Source organism: Podarcis bocagei (genome assembly GCF_964188305.1).
Source record: "Podarcis bocagei genome assembly, chromosome: 2".
Classification (NCBI taxonomy): Eukaryota; Metazoa; Chordata; class Lepidosauria; order Squamata; family Lacertidae; genus Podarcis; species Podarcis bocagei.
In genome coordinates, this window is record NC_138126.1 from 70,302,160 (window position 1) to 70,319,925 (window position 17,766).

General features: G+C 48.5%; 1 protein-coding gene across 2 annotated transcripts in view; it reads left to right on the forward strand.

Annotated features, from left to right (window-relative positions):
- The window catches only part of TBC1D9B (TBC1 domain family member 9B), a 37,695-nt gene that overhangs the window by 15,995 nt on the left and 3,934 nt on the right, over nucleotides 1-17,766 (forward strand). Inside the window, exons 11-19 of one of the 2 annotated variants that reach the window (XM_081181164.1) lie at nucleotides 893-1,010; nucleotides 5,232-5,517; nucleotides 6,912-7,041; nucleotides 9,815-9,913; nucleotides 10,972-11,040; nucleotides 11,922-12,159; nucleotides 12,775-12,840; nucleotides 13,824-13,895; nucleotides 15,710-15,760. In XM_081181164.1, the coding sequence (XP_081037290.1) occupies nucleotides 893-1,010; nucleotides 5,232-5,517; nucleotides 6,912-7,041; nucleotides 9,815-9,913; nucleotides 10,972-11,040; nucleotides 11,922-12,159; nucleotides 12,775-12,840; nucleotides 13,824-13,895; nucleotides 15,710-15,760 (1,129 nt within the window). The remainder of the gene's footprint in view (nucleotides 1-892; nucleotides 1,011-5,231; nucleotides 5,518-6,911; nucleotides 7,042-9,814; nucleotides 9,914-10,971; nucleotides 11,041-11,921; nucleotides 12,160-12,774; nucleotides 12,841-13,823; nucleotides 13,896-15,709; nucleotides 15,761-17,766) is intronic. The other variant, XM_081181165.1, reaches the window with a different exon arrangement.

A 17,766-nucleotide genomic window follows, 5' to 3' on the forward strand; every position in this document is an offset into this window, starting at 1 on the left:
CCCACTTGGACCACTGTAATGCGCTCTATGTGGGGCTACCTTTGAAGGAGACCTGGAAGCTACAGCTCATCCAGAATGCGGCAGCTAGACTGGTAACCGGGAGTGGCCACTGGGACCATATAACCTAAAGGATCTTTATTGGCTCCCAGTGCATTTCCAAGCACAATTCAAAGTTTAAAGCCCTAAACAGACCCTTGAAGAAGCGTCTCCACCCCCATCATTCAGCCCAGACACTGAGATCCAGCAATGAGGGTATTCTGTTGGTTCCCTCACTGCGAGAAGCGAATTTACAGGGAACCAGGCAGAGGGCCTTCTTGATAGTGGCGCCAAGAAGGACCCTCCCTTCAGATGTCTAGGAGATAAAGAAGTATATACCTTTTAGAAGCCATCTGAAGGCAGCCCTATATTGGGAAGTTTTTTTTTATTTTTTGATGCTTTATTATGTTTTATGTGTTCTGTAAGCCACCCAGAGTGGCTGGGGAAACCCAGCCAGATGGTGGGGTATAAATAATAAAATTATCATACATGGTCCTAAGCACCACTCTAGGTTGAGCGCAACCAGGGCTGATGGCTCTGCCCAGTCTGATGGAATGCCCCCGTCTTCCCTCTGTAGAATTTCCTGGAACTTTTATGGAAGGGGGGGGGATGAAGCATCCTCCCTTCCCACTCCACCTGCTAAATGTCATTATTTCTAATAAAAGCACTAATACTAGTTAATTGAAGCAAAGATGTGGTTCTGAGCTGTAAAATCTTTTATTCGAGGTATCTCATTTATCATTTGTGTCTTATGCTCTGACAAACTAAAATATAATAAATGATTGCTGCCCTAAATGAGCTTCTCACCTAGGGTGGATTCTTCTTCTTCTCCTTTTGCATGCCCCCTTCCTCTCAGGCCATGAACATTGTGACATCAGTACTGCTTCTGTACTGTAATGAAGAAGAAGCTTTCTGGCTCCTTGTGGCCCTGTGTGAGAGGATGCTGCCAGATTATTATAACACCAGAGTGGTTGGTAAGTCTTCCAGTTAACCTTAAAAGCTAGAATTTGTTTTTAAAGAGCAATTCATTGGATAGGTAAGTTATTTTTCCTTAGAACAGGAGGTGTGCGTTGGAAGCCTTGGCCTCATAAAACCAGGTTTTGAATATATTCTTACAATTATAGGGTGATATCTGAGCATACAGGAGGGCAGAGAGAAAGAGGAAGCCTGCTCCACTGTTGATGGCTGTTACTAAATATCCATACAGTTGGAAAAAAGCTGAACGAGTCAGTTCAATCACCTGTCATAATACAAGATACCTTGAAAAAGACAAATCACTTGCCTGTCTAGTCTTTGATTAAAAATCTTCAAGGACAGAAGTTCTGGTATCTTCCTAACCACTATGTTTGATTCCTAATTTCTCTTGTGTGGATTTTTAAAAAAAAAGTTTAATCTGCTATTGACTTTATGTAATTTTATATCCGCTACATCCAATTCTTAGCGGATAGAATAAATAAATATACTTCCTTAAAGGTAAAGGTACCCCTGCCCGTATGGGCCAGTCGTGTCCGACTCTAGGGTTGTGCACCCATCTCACTTAAGAGGCCGGGGGCCAGCGCTGTCCGGAGACACTTCCGGGTCACGTGGCCAGCGTGACGAAGCTGCACTGGTGAGCCGGCACCAGCGCAGCACACGGAAAGGCCGTTTACCTTCCCGCTATAAAGCGGTACCTATTTATCTACTTGCACTTAGGGGTGCTTTCGAACTGCTAGGTGGGCAGGAGCTGGGACCGAAAGGTGGGAGCTCACCCCACCGCGGGGATTTGAACCGCCGACCATGCGATCGGCAAGCCCTAGGCACTGAGGTTTTACCCACAGCGCCACCCGCGTCCCTTAAATTGATTTACTTCCTTAAATCAATTCAAATATTCTAAAACTGTCAATATATTAGCATCTCCTCTCTAGCTCCTCCCCAGTTTCTTTAGCTTTTGCCTGCTTGAGCAAAATGTGCTCTTCCACTGAACTGAGCAATACCATTGCTTCACAAGTCTGAAATTGATATCCTCTTCTCACAATAATTCAGAAACTAGAGTTATTAATAATTAAATGCCCAAAATGATTGAGGTTGGCAGGTACTGCCATGGAATATCAGCAGGACTGGTGAAGTATAGAAAATTGATTGAAGGTTTTCTGAAATGTTAAAATACATATTTGACTGAGTGAGACAATATAATAGGTACCGGGCTGCAGTGAGACCTTTACTAAGGCTTCAGAAATTTAAACTAAATATAGATTCCTTATATTCAATTTATATATGGAATTGTTTAATTGTATATGAGCATACTGCTGAGTCTCCCAACAGGTTGTGTTTTGCTCTGAAAGGCATGAAAGGTTCAGTCATTTCAGTAAAGACACATAACATTCATTTTAAATTTAGTATTGTGCTTATCCTTTAAAGAAGCTAATAAGGGATACCGTATTTTTCGCCCTATAAGACGCACTTTTCCCCCTCCAAAAATGAAGGGGAAATGTGGGTGCGTCTTATGGGGCGAATGCAGGCTTTCGCTGAAGCCTGGAGAGCGAGAGCGGTAGGTGCGCACCGACCCCTCTCGCTCTCCAGGCTTCGCGGACCTCTCCCCAAGCAGCGGGAATGCTCCCGCTGCTTGGGGAGAGTTGCCGGCATCCCGAAGCCTGCGCGCGCTGATCCCAGCGCCTGCAGGCTTCGCGGATCTCTCCGCAAGCAGCGGGAACGTTCCCGCTGCTTGGGGAGAGTTGCCGGCATCCCGAAGCCTGCCCGCGCTGATCCCAGCGCCTGCAGGCTTCGCGGATCTCTCCGCAAGCAGCGGGAACCTTCCCGCTGCTTGGGGAGAGTTGCAGGCATCCCGAAGCCTGCCCGCGCTGATCCCAGCGCCTGCAGGCTTCGCGGATCTCTCCGCAAGCAGCGGGAACGTTCCCGCTGCTTGGGGAGAGCTGCCGGCATCCCGAAGCCTGCCCGCGCTGATCCCAGCGCCTGCAGGCTTCGCGGATCTCTCCGCAAGCAGCGGGAACGTTCCCGCTGCTTGGGGAGAGTTGCAGGCATCCCGAAGCCTGCGCGCGCTGATCCCAGCGCCTGCAGGCTTCGCGGATCTCTCCGCAAGCAGCGGGAACGTTCCCGCTGCTTGGGGAGAGTTGCAGGCATCCCGAAGCCTGCGCGCGCTGATCCCAGCGCCTGCAGGCTTCACGGATCTCTCCGCAAGCAGCGGGAACGTTCCTGCTGCTTGGGGAGAGTTGCAGGCATCCCGAAGCCTGCCCGCGCTGATCCCAGCGCGTGCAGGCTTCGCTGATCTCTCCGCAAGCAGCGGGAACCACCGCTGGGCTCCCACGGCTTGCAGAGAGCTGCCTGTTTGCGGGCTGGGGTCGGGGGAAGCTCGGGCTGCCCCAGCCCCGCGCCTGGGGGGGAAATAATTTTTTCCCTTTATTTCCCCCCCAAAAAACTAGGTGCGTCTTATGGGCCGGAGCGTCTTATGGGGCGCAAAATACGGTATTTCACACATTAATACTTAACACTCAGTGATTGCTACATGAGGTAATGATGTCCCATGAGTAAAACAGCCATTGTAACCTAAATATTGCAGTCAGAAGGTTGTATCCAGTGGACTTCCACTTGCACAGTGAGACTTCCTCATTCTCTCCCATTTCAGGCCCCATGCACCCTACAGAACCGTTCTGTTGGGCTTTCAGATTTCATTTCATCACTTCCTCAAGCACAATAATCTTTAGTGGACGGCTGCTCACTCACAATATTCCTTTGCAAGCCAAGTGGTAAATGTACAGGTGGCTTCACCCTAAGGCAAATCAGTTATTCTCTGCACTTTTGTTTTACTCTAGGTTTACCTCAGCCCCTTGTCTGTAATGTTGAGTCTATGCCAGTGTTTCCCAACCGGTGTTCCGCGGCACACTAGTGTGCCGTGAGACGTTGGCTGGTGTGCCGTGGGAGGGAGGCGGGCGAGTCGGGCGGTGAGAGGCGGCGGCGGCGAGGATCCGCGTTGAGCCGGGGGCGGCTCCGCGGTGGTGGTGCCGAGGTTTCTCTCTCCATTCTCCCCTCACACACACACACAGGAAATAACACAGGATCAGCTGACAGGACCCAGCCAATGGGGCGGCGGCGGGGCAGCGCGTGCAAAAGGGAGGAGCGCGAGACAGCGGACGAGGAGGAGGCCGGCATGTCCGGGCAGCAGCAGCAACAACAGCAGCAGCAACTCCCGGCGACGGCTCCTCAAGCCCCGGGCAACCCTACTCCCTCACCGGCCTCGGCCGCCCTCCTGCTGCACCCGCCGCCGCCTCCCCCGCCGCCGCCGGCCACCTCGGCCCCGCCGCCGCCCCCTCCTCCGCCCGCTATCGCCGCCACCACCACAACAGCCGCCGCCGCCTCAGCTGCCGCCGTCCCTCAGTCCCTCGCTTTGCTGCCTCCTCCCCCCCACCCCCAAAGCTTGGAGGTTCCCCGGCAAGGGGGAGGGAAAAAAATTGAAAACTTTCACTTTCGTGCGTCCCTCCCGGCGTGACGCTGCGCGCTGACGTCACGGGGCTGTAATGGTGGTGTGCCGCGAGATTTTTTTCCTCAAACAAGTGTGCCTTTGCCCAAAAAAGGTTGGGAAACACTGGTCTATGCCAGTGTTTCCCAACCGGTGTTCCGCGGCACACTAGTGTGCCGTGAGACATCGGCTGGTGTGCCGTGGGAGGGAGGCGGGCAAGTCGGGCGGTGAGAGGCGGCGGCGGCGAGGATCCGCGTCGAGCCGGGGGCGGCTCCGCGGTGGTGGTGCCGAGCGGCGGGGCAGCGCGTGCAAATGGAGGAGCGCGAGACAGCGGAGGAGGAGGAGGCCGGCATGTCCGGGCAGCAGCAGCAACAACAGCAGCAGCAACTCCCGCCGCCGCCCCCTCCTCCACCCGCTATCGCCGCCGCCACCACAACAGCCGCCGCCGCCTCAGCTGCCGCCGTCCCTCAGTCCCTCGCTCTGCTGCCTCCCCACCCCACCCCCAAAGCTTGGAGGTTCCCCGGCAAGGGGGAGGGGAAAAAAGTGAAAACTTTCACTTTCATGCGTCCCTCCCGGCGTGACGCTGCGCGCTGACGTCACGGGGCAGTAATGGTGGTGTGCCGCGAGATTTTTTTGATTAAACAGGTGTGCCGTTGCCCAAAAAAGGTGGGGAAACACTGGTCTATGCTACACTTCCAGTTCCATGTTGCAGATAACTCTCTCTCTCTCTCTCTTTCCTGTTCAGGTGCCTTGGTAGACCAGGGCATCTTTGAGGAGCTCACACGGGACTGTCTTCCCCAGCTGTCTGAGAAGATGCAAGACCTAGGAGTCATTTCTAGCATATCGCTTTCTTGGTTCCTCACACTCTTTCTCAGCGTCATGCCTTTTGAAAGTGCTGTGGTCATTGTTGACTGTTTCTTCTACGAAGGCATCAAGGTCATCTTGCAAGTATCTCTGGCCATCCTGGATGCCAACATGGAGAAGCTGCTAAACTGCTGTGATGAAGGCGAGGCCATGACTGTCTTGGGCAGGTAGCCTCATTTTTCTGTTTCACAATGAAATGAATGGTAATGGATATGGTAATAGCTACCATTAATTCTTCCTTCTTATCCCTGGCTAGCTTCTTGCTTTTCACTTGGCAGGGACCAGTTATTACAAGGATAATAATAAAAAGCCATTTGCTCAAAGCCAGCCACCATGTTTCAGTGTGTTGTGAGATATGTCCACCGTAGGTAGTGAAGCCCAGAAATATTTATTGTAACTGCAATATCCGTTTAGCCAAAAAAGATAATTTGGGGCTAAATTTATAAGTACCGTATTTTTCCGTGTATAAGACGCCCCCATGTATAAGACACCCCCCCTATTTTGGGGGACTTCAAATTAAGAAAACACCCCTCAGCACTATTTGTGTATAAGATGAGCCCCAATTTTAAACCTAATTTTTTGGTTTAAAAAAAGCCTTATACATGGAAAAATATGTTAATTTATGGATAAATTAATAAAACTGTAACTAGGAAATCTGGTTTCCATGAAAGAGGCTAGTGAAATCTCTTTCAGCCAGGAGCATGTGGGCTAGCAGGGGTCAGAAATGAACAATCAAAGTGCTACTTCGATCATCGTAATGAAGTCTTTCAAGAAGGGTTTGCTTCAGATAGCAATTTAGTTCTGCTGGAACCAGCTGTTACCCAGCCTGCCCTGTCTTAGAGTAGATTCCAATAGCAACCAGCCATCTTATGAGACTGGTGCGGGGAACATTTTGGCCCTCCAGAAGTTGCTAAAATACAATTCCCATCAGCCTCAGCAAACATGACAAGCTTGACCAAAGGCCAAGGAAAAAGGGATTTGTAGTTCAGCAACATCTGGAGGGCCAAAGGTTCCTCACACATGTTAAAAGACAAACAGTGAGTCAGTGGGTTTACTTGTACAGGGGTCAGCTGCCTTCCTGCCCTTCCCCTCCTTTGAATGAGTGACCAGCTACTCCCCAGCTAACAGGAGGAGAGGGTTGAGACAGTGAAGACTGCTGCTGAGCAGAAGCCATTTGCAACTACCAGAAGAAAGAGGGGAGGTTGTGAGGACTTCCTGCTTTGATCATTCATATTTTGTTCTAGTTTTTGCATGTTGCCTTGAGTTTTTCTGCTGAAAAAGGAAAACTAGATAGATATGATACATATGACACATACATAAACAAAATACATTTTCCTGTTAATGGCTGTTATTCAACCTTTCACCAATTTGGTTTGTTCATTTGGTTTCTTGTAGCATAATTGATTTGTACAGAAATTGAATCAGAAGTAATGAGAATTATCATCAGTGGAATTATGCAGGCTAGGTAGAACTACCTATATAAACTATTCAGAATGGTAACCCTAAATTTGGGTTATGCATTAATCCCAAGTTCTGTCTTTTACTTTTGGTTTTCCTATAGGTACCTGGACAACGTAGTTAATCGACAAAATGTTTTCCCACGTATTCCCCACCTCCATGCCTTATTGACAAGTGGGGATGATCCACCAGTTGAAATTGATATCTTTGAACTTATAAAAACAGCCTATGAGGTCAAGTGCTGTCTTATTTTTTCACTCCTTTTTATTTAAATACCTTACTAGACTTGTATTCCTTGTTGAACTCCACACCCACACACCCCTTTTCCCTCCTTCATGCTGCTTTTAATCTTGGGTTGTTCAGGGTAATTATTTAAAATATGGGATTACTATTATTTTTATCTTTCTGTTTGTTTTTATATTTTGGAAGCCACTTTGACTCCTTTGAAGGGGGAAAGTGGGATACAGTGGTGCCCCGCAAGACAAATGCCTCGCAAGACGATAAACTCGCTAGACGAAAGGGTTTTTCGGTTTTTGTGTTGCTTCGCTAGACGAATTTCCCTATGGGCTTGCTTCGCAAGACGAAAACGTCTTGCGAGTTTGTTCGCTTTTTTCTTAAAGCCGCTTGAAGAGGCGCAGTTGCGACGGACCGTGCTTCGCAAGACGAAAAACATCGCAAGACGAAAAGACTCGCGGAACAAATTAATTTTGTCTTGCGAGGCACCACTGTATAAAATTTTGTATTACCGTATTTTTCGCCCCATAAGACGCACTTTTTCCCCTCCAAAAATGAAGGGGAAATCGGGGTGCGTCTTATGGGGCGAATGCCTGCAAGCCTCGCGCGCCCGGCAGGAGGTCCGACCGGGTGCGTGAGGCTTGGGGCGGCAGCCTGTCGCCCGAAGCACGGGGAGCCCTCTGGAGGGCTCCCCCTGCTTCGGGCGAGTGTCTGCAAGCCTCGCGCACCCGGCAGGAGGTCCCACCGGGTGCGCGAGGCTTGGGGCGGCAGCGGACTGCTTGCGCGCACCGAGAAGCTTGGGGCCGGCTGAGCTCAGCTGGCCCCAAGCTTCTCGGTGCGCGCAAGCAGTCCGCTGCCGCCCCAAGCCTCCCGCACCCGGCAGGAGGTCCCGCTGGGTGCGCGAGGCTTGGGGCGGCAGCGGACTGCTTGCGCGCACCTAGAAGCTTGGGGCGGGCTGAGCTCAGCCGGCCCCAAGCTTCTCGGTGCGCGCAAGCAGTCCGCTGCCGCCCCAAGCCTCCCGCACCCGGCAGGAGGTCCCGCTGGGTGCGCGAGGCTTGGGGCGGCAGCGGACTGCTTGCGCGCACCTAGAAGCTTGGGGCCAGCTGAGCTCAGCCCGCCCCAAGCTTCTCGGTGCGCGCAAGCAGTCCGCTGCCGCCCCAAGCCTCCCGCACCCGGCAGGAGGTCCCGCTGGGTGCGCGAGGCTTGGGGCGGCAGCGGACTGCTTGCGCGCACCTAGAAGCTTGGGGCCAGCTGAGCTCAGCCCGCCCCAAGCTTCTAGGTGCGCGCAAGCAGTCCGCTGCCGCCCCAAGCCTCGCGCACCCGGCGGGACCTCCTGCCGGGTGCGGGAGGCTTGGGGCGGCAGCGGACTGCTTGCCGGCATGCAGAAGCTTGGGGCGTGCTGAGCTCAGCACGCCCCAAGCTTCTCGGTGCGCGCAAGCAGTCCGCTGCCGCCCCAAGCCTTGCGCACCCGGCGGGACCTCCTGCCGGGTGCGGGAGGCTTGGGGCGGCAGCGGACTGCTTGCCGGCATGCAGAAGCTTGGGGCGTGCTGAGCTCAGCACGCCCCAAGCTTCTAGGTGCGCGCAAGCAGTCCGCTGCCGCCCCAAGCCTTGCGCACCCGGCGGGACCTCCTGCCGGGTGCGGGAGGCTTGGGGCGGCAGCGGACTGCTTGCCGGCATGCAGAAGCTTGGGGCGTGCTGAGCTCAGCACGCCCCAAGCTTCTCGGTGCGCGCAAGCAGTCCGCTGCCGCCCCAAGCCTTGCGCACCCGGCGGGACCTCCTGCCGGGTGCGGGAGGCTTGGGGCGGCAGCGGACTGCTTGCCGGCATGCAGAAGCTTGGGGCGTGCTGAGCTCAGCACGCCCCAAGCTTCTAGGGGCGCGCAAGCAGTCCGCTGCCGCCCCAAGCCTTGCGCACCCGGCGGGACCTCCTGCCGGGTGCGGGAGGCTTGGGGCGGCAGCGGACTGCTTGCCGGCATGCAGAAGCTTGGGGCGTGCTGAGCTCAGCACGCCCCAAGCTTCTAGGTGCGCGCAAGCAGTCCGCTGCCGCCCCAAGCCTTGCGCACCCAGCGGGACCTCCTGCCGGGTGCGGGAGGCTTGGGGCGGCAGCGGACTGCTTGCCGGCACGCAGAAGCTTGGGGCGCGCTGACCTCAGCTTGCCCCAAGCTTCTGGATTAGCGCAGCGCACCTGGGGGGGAAATAATTTTTTTCCCCTTTATTTCCCCCCCTAAAATCTAGGTGCGTCTTATGGGGCGAAAAATACGGTAATCAGTCAACTTCTTTGTGATACATGCACAATTTCTGGATATGGGCTTGATGTTACTTCTCTCCCTCTGCCCCACCTTTCATATAAACCTTATTAAATCTGAGTCTAGTCTTCCAAAATGTTACATGCATGGTTAATGCAATAGAAGGGAAGCAAAACCGTAGTGTTTTACTTCCCCTGTTTAGACAGTGACTTGTTGCTGCTTGATAATGTATCTTTCCCTTCCTCTGCCATCAGTATTTCTATCCATGGCTTTCAAACATTGCTAGAGGCAGCTGTTTGGGACTACAACTCCCATCATCCCTACCTAACAGGATCAGTGGTCAGGGATGATGGGAATTGTAGTCCCAAAACAGCTGGAGGGCCGAGTTTGACCATGCCTGCTTTAAACAGAGATTTGCTTTCTCCGCAGTGAAATCATTGCTTAGGAAATTATCTTCAAATGCTTCATTGAATATGTGGTATTCCCCTGTGGCTCTAAAGATGAATCTTGTTTATTTTTATTACTACAGAAATTCGGCCATTTGAAAGCAGATGACATTGAGCAGATGCGCTTTAAGCAGAGATTGAAAGTGATCCATTCTTTAGAGGACACAGCTAAGAGAAGTGTGGTATGTTGCACCCAGTTTTGTGTTATAGGTGTTGGGTATGTTGATGCTTTTCTAATTTTTACCTTTGTGGATAGGATGAGTTTTTAAAAAAGTAAATCAGGTAATCAAATTATTAGCATGCACTGAAGGACACTTTGCTTAAAGTTACAGATAGGTAGCCGTGTTGGTCTGCCATAGTCAAAATAAAAAAAGTCAACTTAGTTCGTCTTTAAGGTGCTACAGGAAGGAATTTTTTTATTTTGACTTTGCTTAAAGTTATTCTACAGAGAGTTGTTTTGTATCACATTTGAATTAAGGAATTGTGAGTGATGATCTTGGGGGTGCATCTGCTGCATCTGAGAAATTGCCATATATTTCTCTGAAGACATGAGGTTGGCCTGAAAAATTTGTGAGAAAAAATTGGCAGGCTTTAAAAAAACCCCTTCTACTGAGCTCTCCTCTTTTCCTCCACTGAGGGTGTGGCAACAGGAGATACTGACCTTTCTCATCCTCAGAACTCCTGTGCCATAGAATCTCAAGGGAAGAATAGCTTTCACGTCTTCTTGCTTCTGTTTCCCCCCCCTGTTGTTTGTGCCATTGTGGTGTTCATTCCCTCCAGATAGGATCAGATGTCTCCAAGTGAATGTCTCTAATGCCCTTGTAGATGTTTGACAGTGAGTGGATCAAATAGATAAAAGCTGAAAGGATGAAGGAGTTGACACATTTCCTGTTCCCACTTCCAATTACAGTGCACTGAGAGCAGGAAATGCATTTAATGTTTTTGACCACTTTTTTGCTGTGTTTACCCCCTGAGTTCAAGGGAATAGAGCTACTCTTCTCTAGCTGTTGTTGAGGTTTTTGCATCTTCCTGTCTCAGATCAATAGCTCCCAAATGCAGACTTTAGTATTCTGCTCAAAATCATTACATGTTCCTTCCTTTCTCCGGTCAAGTCCCCAGACTTTGAAAGTCATTTTGTCATTCTTTGTTTGAAGTAACCTTCCTGGTGTGTTTTAATTTAACTTTTCCAAGTTCACAGCAAAAATAATTAAAATATATCTGTTTCTTTGTGTTTCTGTAGGTCCGAGCTATATCTGGTGACATTGGTTTTTCTATGCAAGAATTAGAAGACCTCTATGTAGTATTTAAGGTAGGAACCCTGCATAAAAGCTTATTTAACAATATACAGCATAATCATAAGCATGTTTGCTCAGAAGTAAATTTCACTGGGAATTGCTCCATAATAATCCTTAGTGTATTTTATTTACCAACGTACAGTGTAATCTTGGCATGTTTTCTCATATATAACGCCCACTGATTTCAGTGGGATTTATTCCCTACTGAGCATCCTTGCGACTGCAGCATGAGAGCAGAACCAGAATTATTAGTCACAGTATTATCTGTTAACTTGTACTCTGCTGTTCCGAGCTTAATGAATACATTCAGTTTCTTTGGCTGAGCCCACCGTAGCCTCTGCCACTGCAGTTGAGAAGTAAGAATCTAATTTCACTTATCTACTTGTTGAACAGATTTAAGTGGAATTCTTCCAGCTGATGCAAGCATCCATTGAAAGTTTAAAGGACTATAGAACTGCAGAAGGAAATGCCATTTATTTCCATACCTTTCATTCACATTAACATTTCTACCTGAATCTGCATCTCAAGTTGGTGGTGTTGCTTATTGCAGGGGCAGTCAATGTGGCACTCTCCAAATGTGTTTGACTCCCACCAGCCCCAGCCAGGATGGCCAATCCTCAGGGACAATAGGAGCTGTAGCTCAGCCACATCTGCTGAGAACCACTACCTCCATCTTACTGTTATGATTAACCTTTAGATGTACCGTAGTATCTTTTCTGCCTGTTGCAGTTGATTAAAAGTTATTTCCAAGCCTGTAAATGTAAAATGGTGTTGGTGTTCAGCTCACAGGTTTCCCCACCATCACCCATGGGTTTGGGTTGGCTTCAAGGCTGAAGTTTTGAAAATGTAATTATTGTCTGACCACAGTAATTATATTACCACCTTCCCTTCACAGGCAAAACACCTAATGAGCTGTTATTGGGGAAATCACACTGTATCTGCCCAGCGAGACCAGAGCCTGCCCTACTTAGAGCAGTACCGCATTAATATGGAGCAGTTCAAGGAGTTGTTTGCATCTCTTACTCCTTGGTCTTGTGGCCTCCACACACCAGTGCTAGCAGAAAGAATGTTCCGACTGTTGGATGAGAACAAAGATGCACTAATTAACTTCAAGGAGTTTGCAACAGGGATGAGTGAGTGGCTTATATAAAAGATTCAATGTACTGCTGAAGCATAAATTCTTGCCTCCTCCCCTCTTCTCCTATCAGCTGGTGAATTGTGAGCGAATGATGCAATTGCATATTTGAATGATTTCCTCATAATATGTTTGTGGTTGAAATGTTTTCTCATTATTAGGCCAATTCATTCCCCCACCCTGTGATGTAGGGTGAGAAATATAAATGGTAGTTCTCCTAGTGCCACATTCTACTCCAAATTAGCAGATAAAGCTTCTAATGGCTTGTGTAGGATCTATAGATGTTCGAACCAGTGTGGTTTGGTTGTGAAGCCTGGCCTGAATCTTACATTTGCCATGTATTCACTGTTTGACGTTGACCAAGTCAATAGCTATGAGCTTCAGCTCTCCATCTCTAAATTAGAATAGTGTGACCTACCTCACAAGGCTGTTGGGAGCGGAAACATAAACAAGCTCTGTGACGGCATACAAAAATTTCAGTGTGGATATGGGAAAGCTTCATTTGCTAAATGTCTGTGTATCGGGCAGATATCAAGCATAATAACCTTTTCAGACTTTTTTGAAGTGTCTCCTAATGCTAAATTTCTTTTCCCTTCCTCCCTATTCCTAATAGGTGGAATGTATCACGGTGATCTGACTGAGAAGCTAAAACTTCTTTACAAACTACACCTACCTCCAGGTGATCCACTTATTTCTTTCAAATGTACATTGGTGGTACCTGAATGCTGCAAACTGTTAAAGTTGGTAATAGGTTCTTTCAAATACATTATGCCTTTGTAAGCATTCAGTATTCTGTGTTCACTGAGGTTTCATTTTCCTAAGGTGTCAGTCTATACCAATTGGAAATGTAATTCTGGTTTATCATGTATGTAGCTGCTTCAGCTACATTGAGAAATGATTTTAAAATAACTTACAAGAGCTAAAGGTTTTAATTCACTTCACTGGTGTGGTTTAATCAATAAAATTAATATCTGGCCCAAGAGTTTGGGGGTCATGCGGAGTACACCTTCTCCCTGTGCTAGTTCAGTGGCTTATCTGAGTAGCCTTTTAAGTTTCGGCCAGTGCTTTGGGAGATTCTCTCTGTGATTCTTGATTGCAGCCCTTCCTGTATGTGTCATCTCTTCTCCTGTCTTTAAGAAACTTGGGTTGGGCTTACTGACGTGAGTAGAGCAGAAAAGGTGACCTGAATATTATTTAGAAATTGCTATCATGTTAATCTGCCTATTGTATTGAAGAACTTGAATACTTGGGTCCATATATAGCACAGGTCAGATTTTAATTTAACGATAAACAATGGTCTGTCGTTGCATACATGAGCTTCTCAAGCATTAAATCACATTTTGCTGTTAAGTTCAAACCTTAGACTGTGATTAATCTTAAGGGGAAAGATTTTTTCATAAAACATGCCTTGAAAATGGCTTGTTAATACAACCACAGTTTTAGGTTCAGACATACAGCTAACTGTAGTTTGTGAAAAATGGATGTAAAAGCTTTGAGTCTCCTCATTGTGGCCACGCTGGAGTGGAGTGGGGAAGCACACAAGCCCAAGGCTAGCTTAGGCTTTTTATTGTTTGTAAGCTACCTTAAATTCTTCAAATAAAGCCGGGAATGAATAAAATAAATAAAAAGGCCATGGCTTTATACTTTTCTTTCTTTGTACAGCTCTGAGCCCAGAGGAAGCAGAGTCTGCTCTGGAGGCCGCACGTTACTTCACAGAAGATAATGCTACAGAAGGTAACAGGGATTGGTCACATCTGATTGTTGGAATGAATACTCAACGGTGGCTTTCTTAGCTACAGTAGTGCCCCGCAAGACGAACGCCTCGCAAGACAAAAAACTCGCTAGACGAAAGGTTTTTTCGTCCGCGATTTGCCTCGCAAGACGAATTCCCCTATGGGCTTGCTTCGCAAAACGAAGCTTGCCCCGGGGACAGCGGGTCTTCTCTTTTGAAGCAAGGGGCTGCAGGGAGATAGCGATCTCCCTGCAGCCCCTTGCTGCAAAAGACATCCGGGGGAAGCGGGGAAGCGAAGCGCTTCGCTTCCCCGCTTCCCCCGGACCTCTTCTGAAGCAAGGGGATGGGGGGAGATAGCGATCTCCCTGCAGCCCCTTGCTGCAAAAGACGTCGGGGGAAGCGGGGAAGCGAAGCGCTTCGCTTCCCCGCTTCCCCCGGACCTCTTCTGAAGCAAGGGGCTGGGGGGAGATCGCTATCTCCCCCCAGCCCCTTGCTGCAAAAGACGTCGGGGGAAGCGGGGAAGCGAAGCGCTTCGCTTCCCCGCTTCCCCCGGACCTCTTCTGAAGCAAGGGGCTGGGGGGAGATCGCTATCTCCCCCCAGCCCCTTGCTGCAAAAGACGTCGGGGGAAGCGGGGAAGCGAAGCGCTTCGCTTCCCCGCTTCCCCCGGACCTCTTCTGAAGCAAGGGGATGGGGGGAGATAGCGATCTCCCCCCAGCCCCTTGCTTCAGAAGAGGTCCGGGGGAAGCGGGAAGCGAAGCGCTTCGCTTCCCCGCTTCCCCCTGACGTCTTTTGCAGCTGTTCCGAAGTGGGGCGGGGGGCGGGGTCACCTGCCCCAGCCGCCCCACTTCGGAAAGCTGTTCCAGGAACAGCTCCATAGGAACCTCCATAGGCGCCCGTCACCTCTCCAGCCAGGAGAGCGCGCGCGGGGCTAAACCAGCCCCCCGCGACCCTCTCCCAGCTGGAGTTGTGACGCGCGCATATGGCAGGAACCTCCATAGGCGCCCGTCACCTCTCCAGCCGGGAGAGCGCGCGCGGGGCTAAAGAAACCATAGCCCCGCGACCCTCTCCCAGCTGGAGAAGTGACGCGTGACTATGGCAGCAGCCTCTGAAGGATGCACCGAAGCCTGGCGTGGGGGGCGGCGGAGAGACCTTCTCCCCGCGCCAGCCTTCGGATGGCTGTCCTGAAGACTTGGGGTGGGAGAAGGGTTTTCCTTCCCACCGCCAACATTCAGAATGCTGTTCTGAATGTTGGCGGTGGGGAGGAAAAACCCTCCTCCCACGCAAGCCCCGGGAACAGAGGGAAAGCGCTGCGCGCCTTCCCCTCTGTTCCCGTACCTGTGCTGAAGGCTTGCGGTGCGGAGAAAAGCCCTTCTCCGCACCGCCAGCCTGGCAAGCGGTTTCCCTAGGAACGCATTAATTGATTTTCAATGCATTCCTATGGGAAACCGTGCTTCGCAAGACGAAAAATTCGCTAGACGACAAAAATTGCGGAACGAATTAATTTCGTCTTGCGGGGCACCACTGTATTCCTCTAAGCAGGATTGTGTCAATGAAATGCTTTAGCCTCTGTTGTGGACTGTGAAGAGATGTTCTCCTTTTATATGAAGCATTGACTGGCTGCTACTAAGAAAGACTAAAACCACTTATCAGATGGCTTTTTCTGCCCAGGCTGTTGCTCAAATCTTGTTTCCATTTTTGTTTTCCCCACTTGTTTCTGTTGCTCTGTATTTTAATTCTCTCTCGTTCTATCTTGAATTTATTCCCTGACCTCAACCCCCCTTCCTCTCCCCCCCTCTCTTCTCTTTGCTTCTCTAGTATCTCCCTTTGTCTCAGAACTGGATCTCTTCCTGCATTGTGATTCTCAAGGTTAGTCTGCCCGCCCTTGCAAAGGTGGGGCACTATTGATGTACTAAAATTTACCTGCCTACTATGTGAGTGAAAGCTCATTTAAAATGGAATTGCTTTAGTGCTGCTCTTCAATGCGTGGCAGCAGAGTGGATGCTCTATGGGTGAGTCATTCGTGTGTCCAAGAAATCAACCAGTTGCTTGTGCTGCACGGTGTTAGACTCCACGTCTGGGGGGGTCCTTCTGAGTCAAGCTTTGTCAGTGGTTGTTTAGCCATTCTTAACTTCAAGATTGGATTACTGCAGTGCACTTTGTGTGGAGCTCCCCTTCCAGCTGATCTAGAAGCTGCAATTTGTGCAGAATACTGCAGCATAATTGCTGACAGAGTGAGATCATCTGCTCAAAGATCAGCACTGGCCGTCAACTTGCTACCAGAGCAAAATCAAGGTCTTAATTTTATTGGCATACAAAGGCCTTAAGAGCATTGGCAACCCTTTATTTAGAGATCTCCTTGTCCTTTCCTTACATGTTTGACCACTTGGCTGTGGTCTGTGCTAGAGAACTCACTCCCTGTCAACATTAGGCAAGCACCCACATATTGTTTCAGATGCCTTAAAAAAATAGTTTAGGAAGCCTATCCAGACATACGATTTAGTTATGCATACTTGTTTTTAAATTTTGCTGCTTTTATTTGTATATTGATGATTGTTTTATGTATACTGCTTAAGGATTTTTTGATTAATAGTTTATAATTTCAAATAGATAGATAGATAGATAGATAGATAGATAGATAGATAGATAGATATCATAGATTAAGCTACCTAGCTGTCACCATAACAAGCGTGCTTTATTTTCTTAATCTATTATCAGTTCCTCTAACTCCATATATACCACATTCACTGCACAGATTTTTGACCTAGAAAAGGCACAATGTCTGATTAATTAAGATTCATTCCACAAATGAAGTTGTTTATCTATAGCACTGGTTATCTTTTTCCTGTTTTTTCTAACACTTTAAGTAGTGAGTATTGTCTTATGGCCATGAATCTCATGTTATTGTGTTTTATGTGCAGAAATATTAACTTTATTTGCCCTTAGCAAGTTATCAACTAATTTCATTTAACCTTTAGTTCCAGTAGTTTGAGGAACAGAGAAACAAATTTCTCTTAATTCACACTCACTCCACATATTTTATAACTTTACAATCCAGTAGTCTGTTGTGTCTCACTGTAGTCATTTTTTTCTAAAGTAAAAAACCATGTTGCTGCTAGCTCCAAATAACTGATATATTCTTATGACATTTTATGTCAGATTTCTACCATTGCAGATGAGTTAAACTGAAATATTTTAAAATAAAATATTTTGTTTGTTTGTTTGAGTGTATGTTTTTACCATGAATTGCTCCCCCAGCCCACCCCCCACCACCAGCAGTACAGGATCAAAGGTGTTTGGGTGTGTACATGTAAATTAGAATTCATTGGGAGGTTTTCCCCCAGCTGGCAGACATATTGGTCAATAATTTGAAAGCTTATTCAAATGCTTCAGTCATACTGTTTACCTTATTTAAAATTTTATTTTTAAAACACTAGTTTGACATTTATTCAATTTAATGTATGTTCATCTCCCCTTTTCATTTTTTGTTGTTGTTGTTTTTAAAGTAGGATTGGTTTTTAAACTTGAAAAATTGCTTTGAGGACTAAGGAAAATGACTTCACAATTTTCTGGCCGATCAGCACTTTGTGCATCTTGGTTCTGTAATAAACATGCTGCTGGTTTCTTCTGAGGTTGATCTATAAGAAAAGGCTGTACATCTATATAAAACACAATGAGTGTCCAATGTCTACACACAACAGAGCCATTGCTCAAATTATGGATGCACCCTTAGCTTTGTTATATATTATTCAGTGTGCTTGGTATCCTGCTAGGATATCTTAGTCAGTAGTGCATGAGACTCTTAATCTCAAGGTTGTGGGTTCGAGCCCCATGTTGGGCCAAAGATTCCTGCAGGGGTTGCACTAGATCACCTT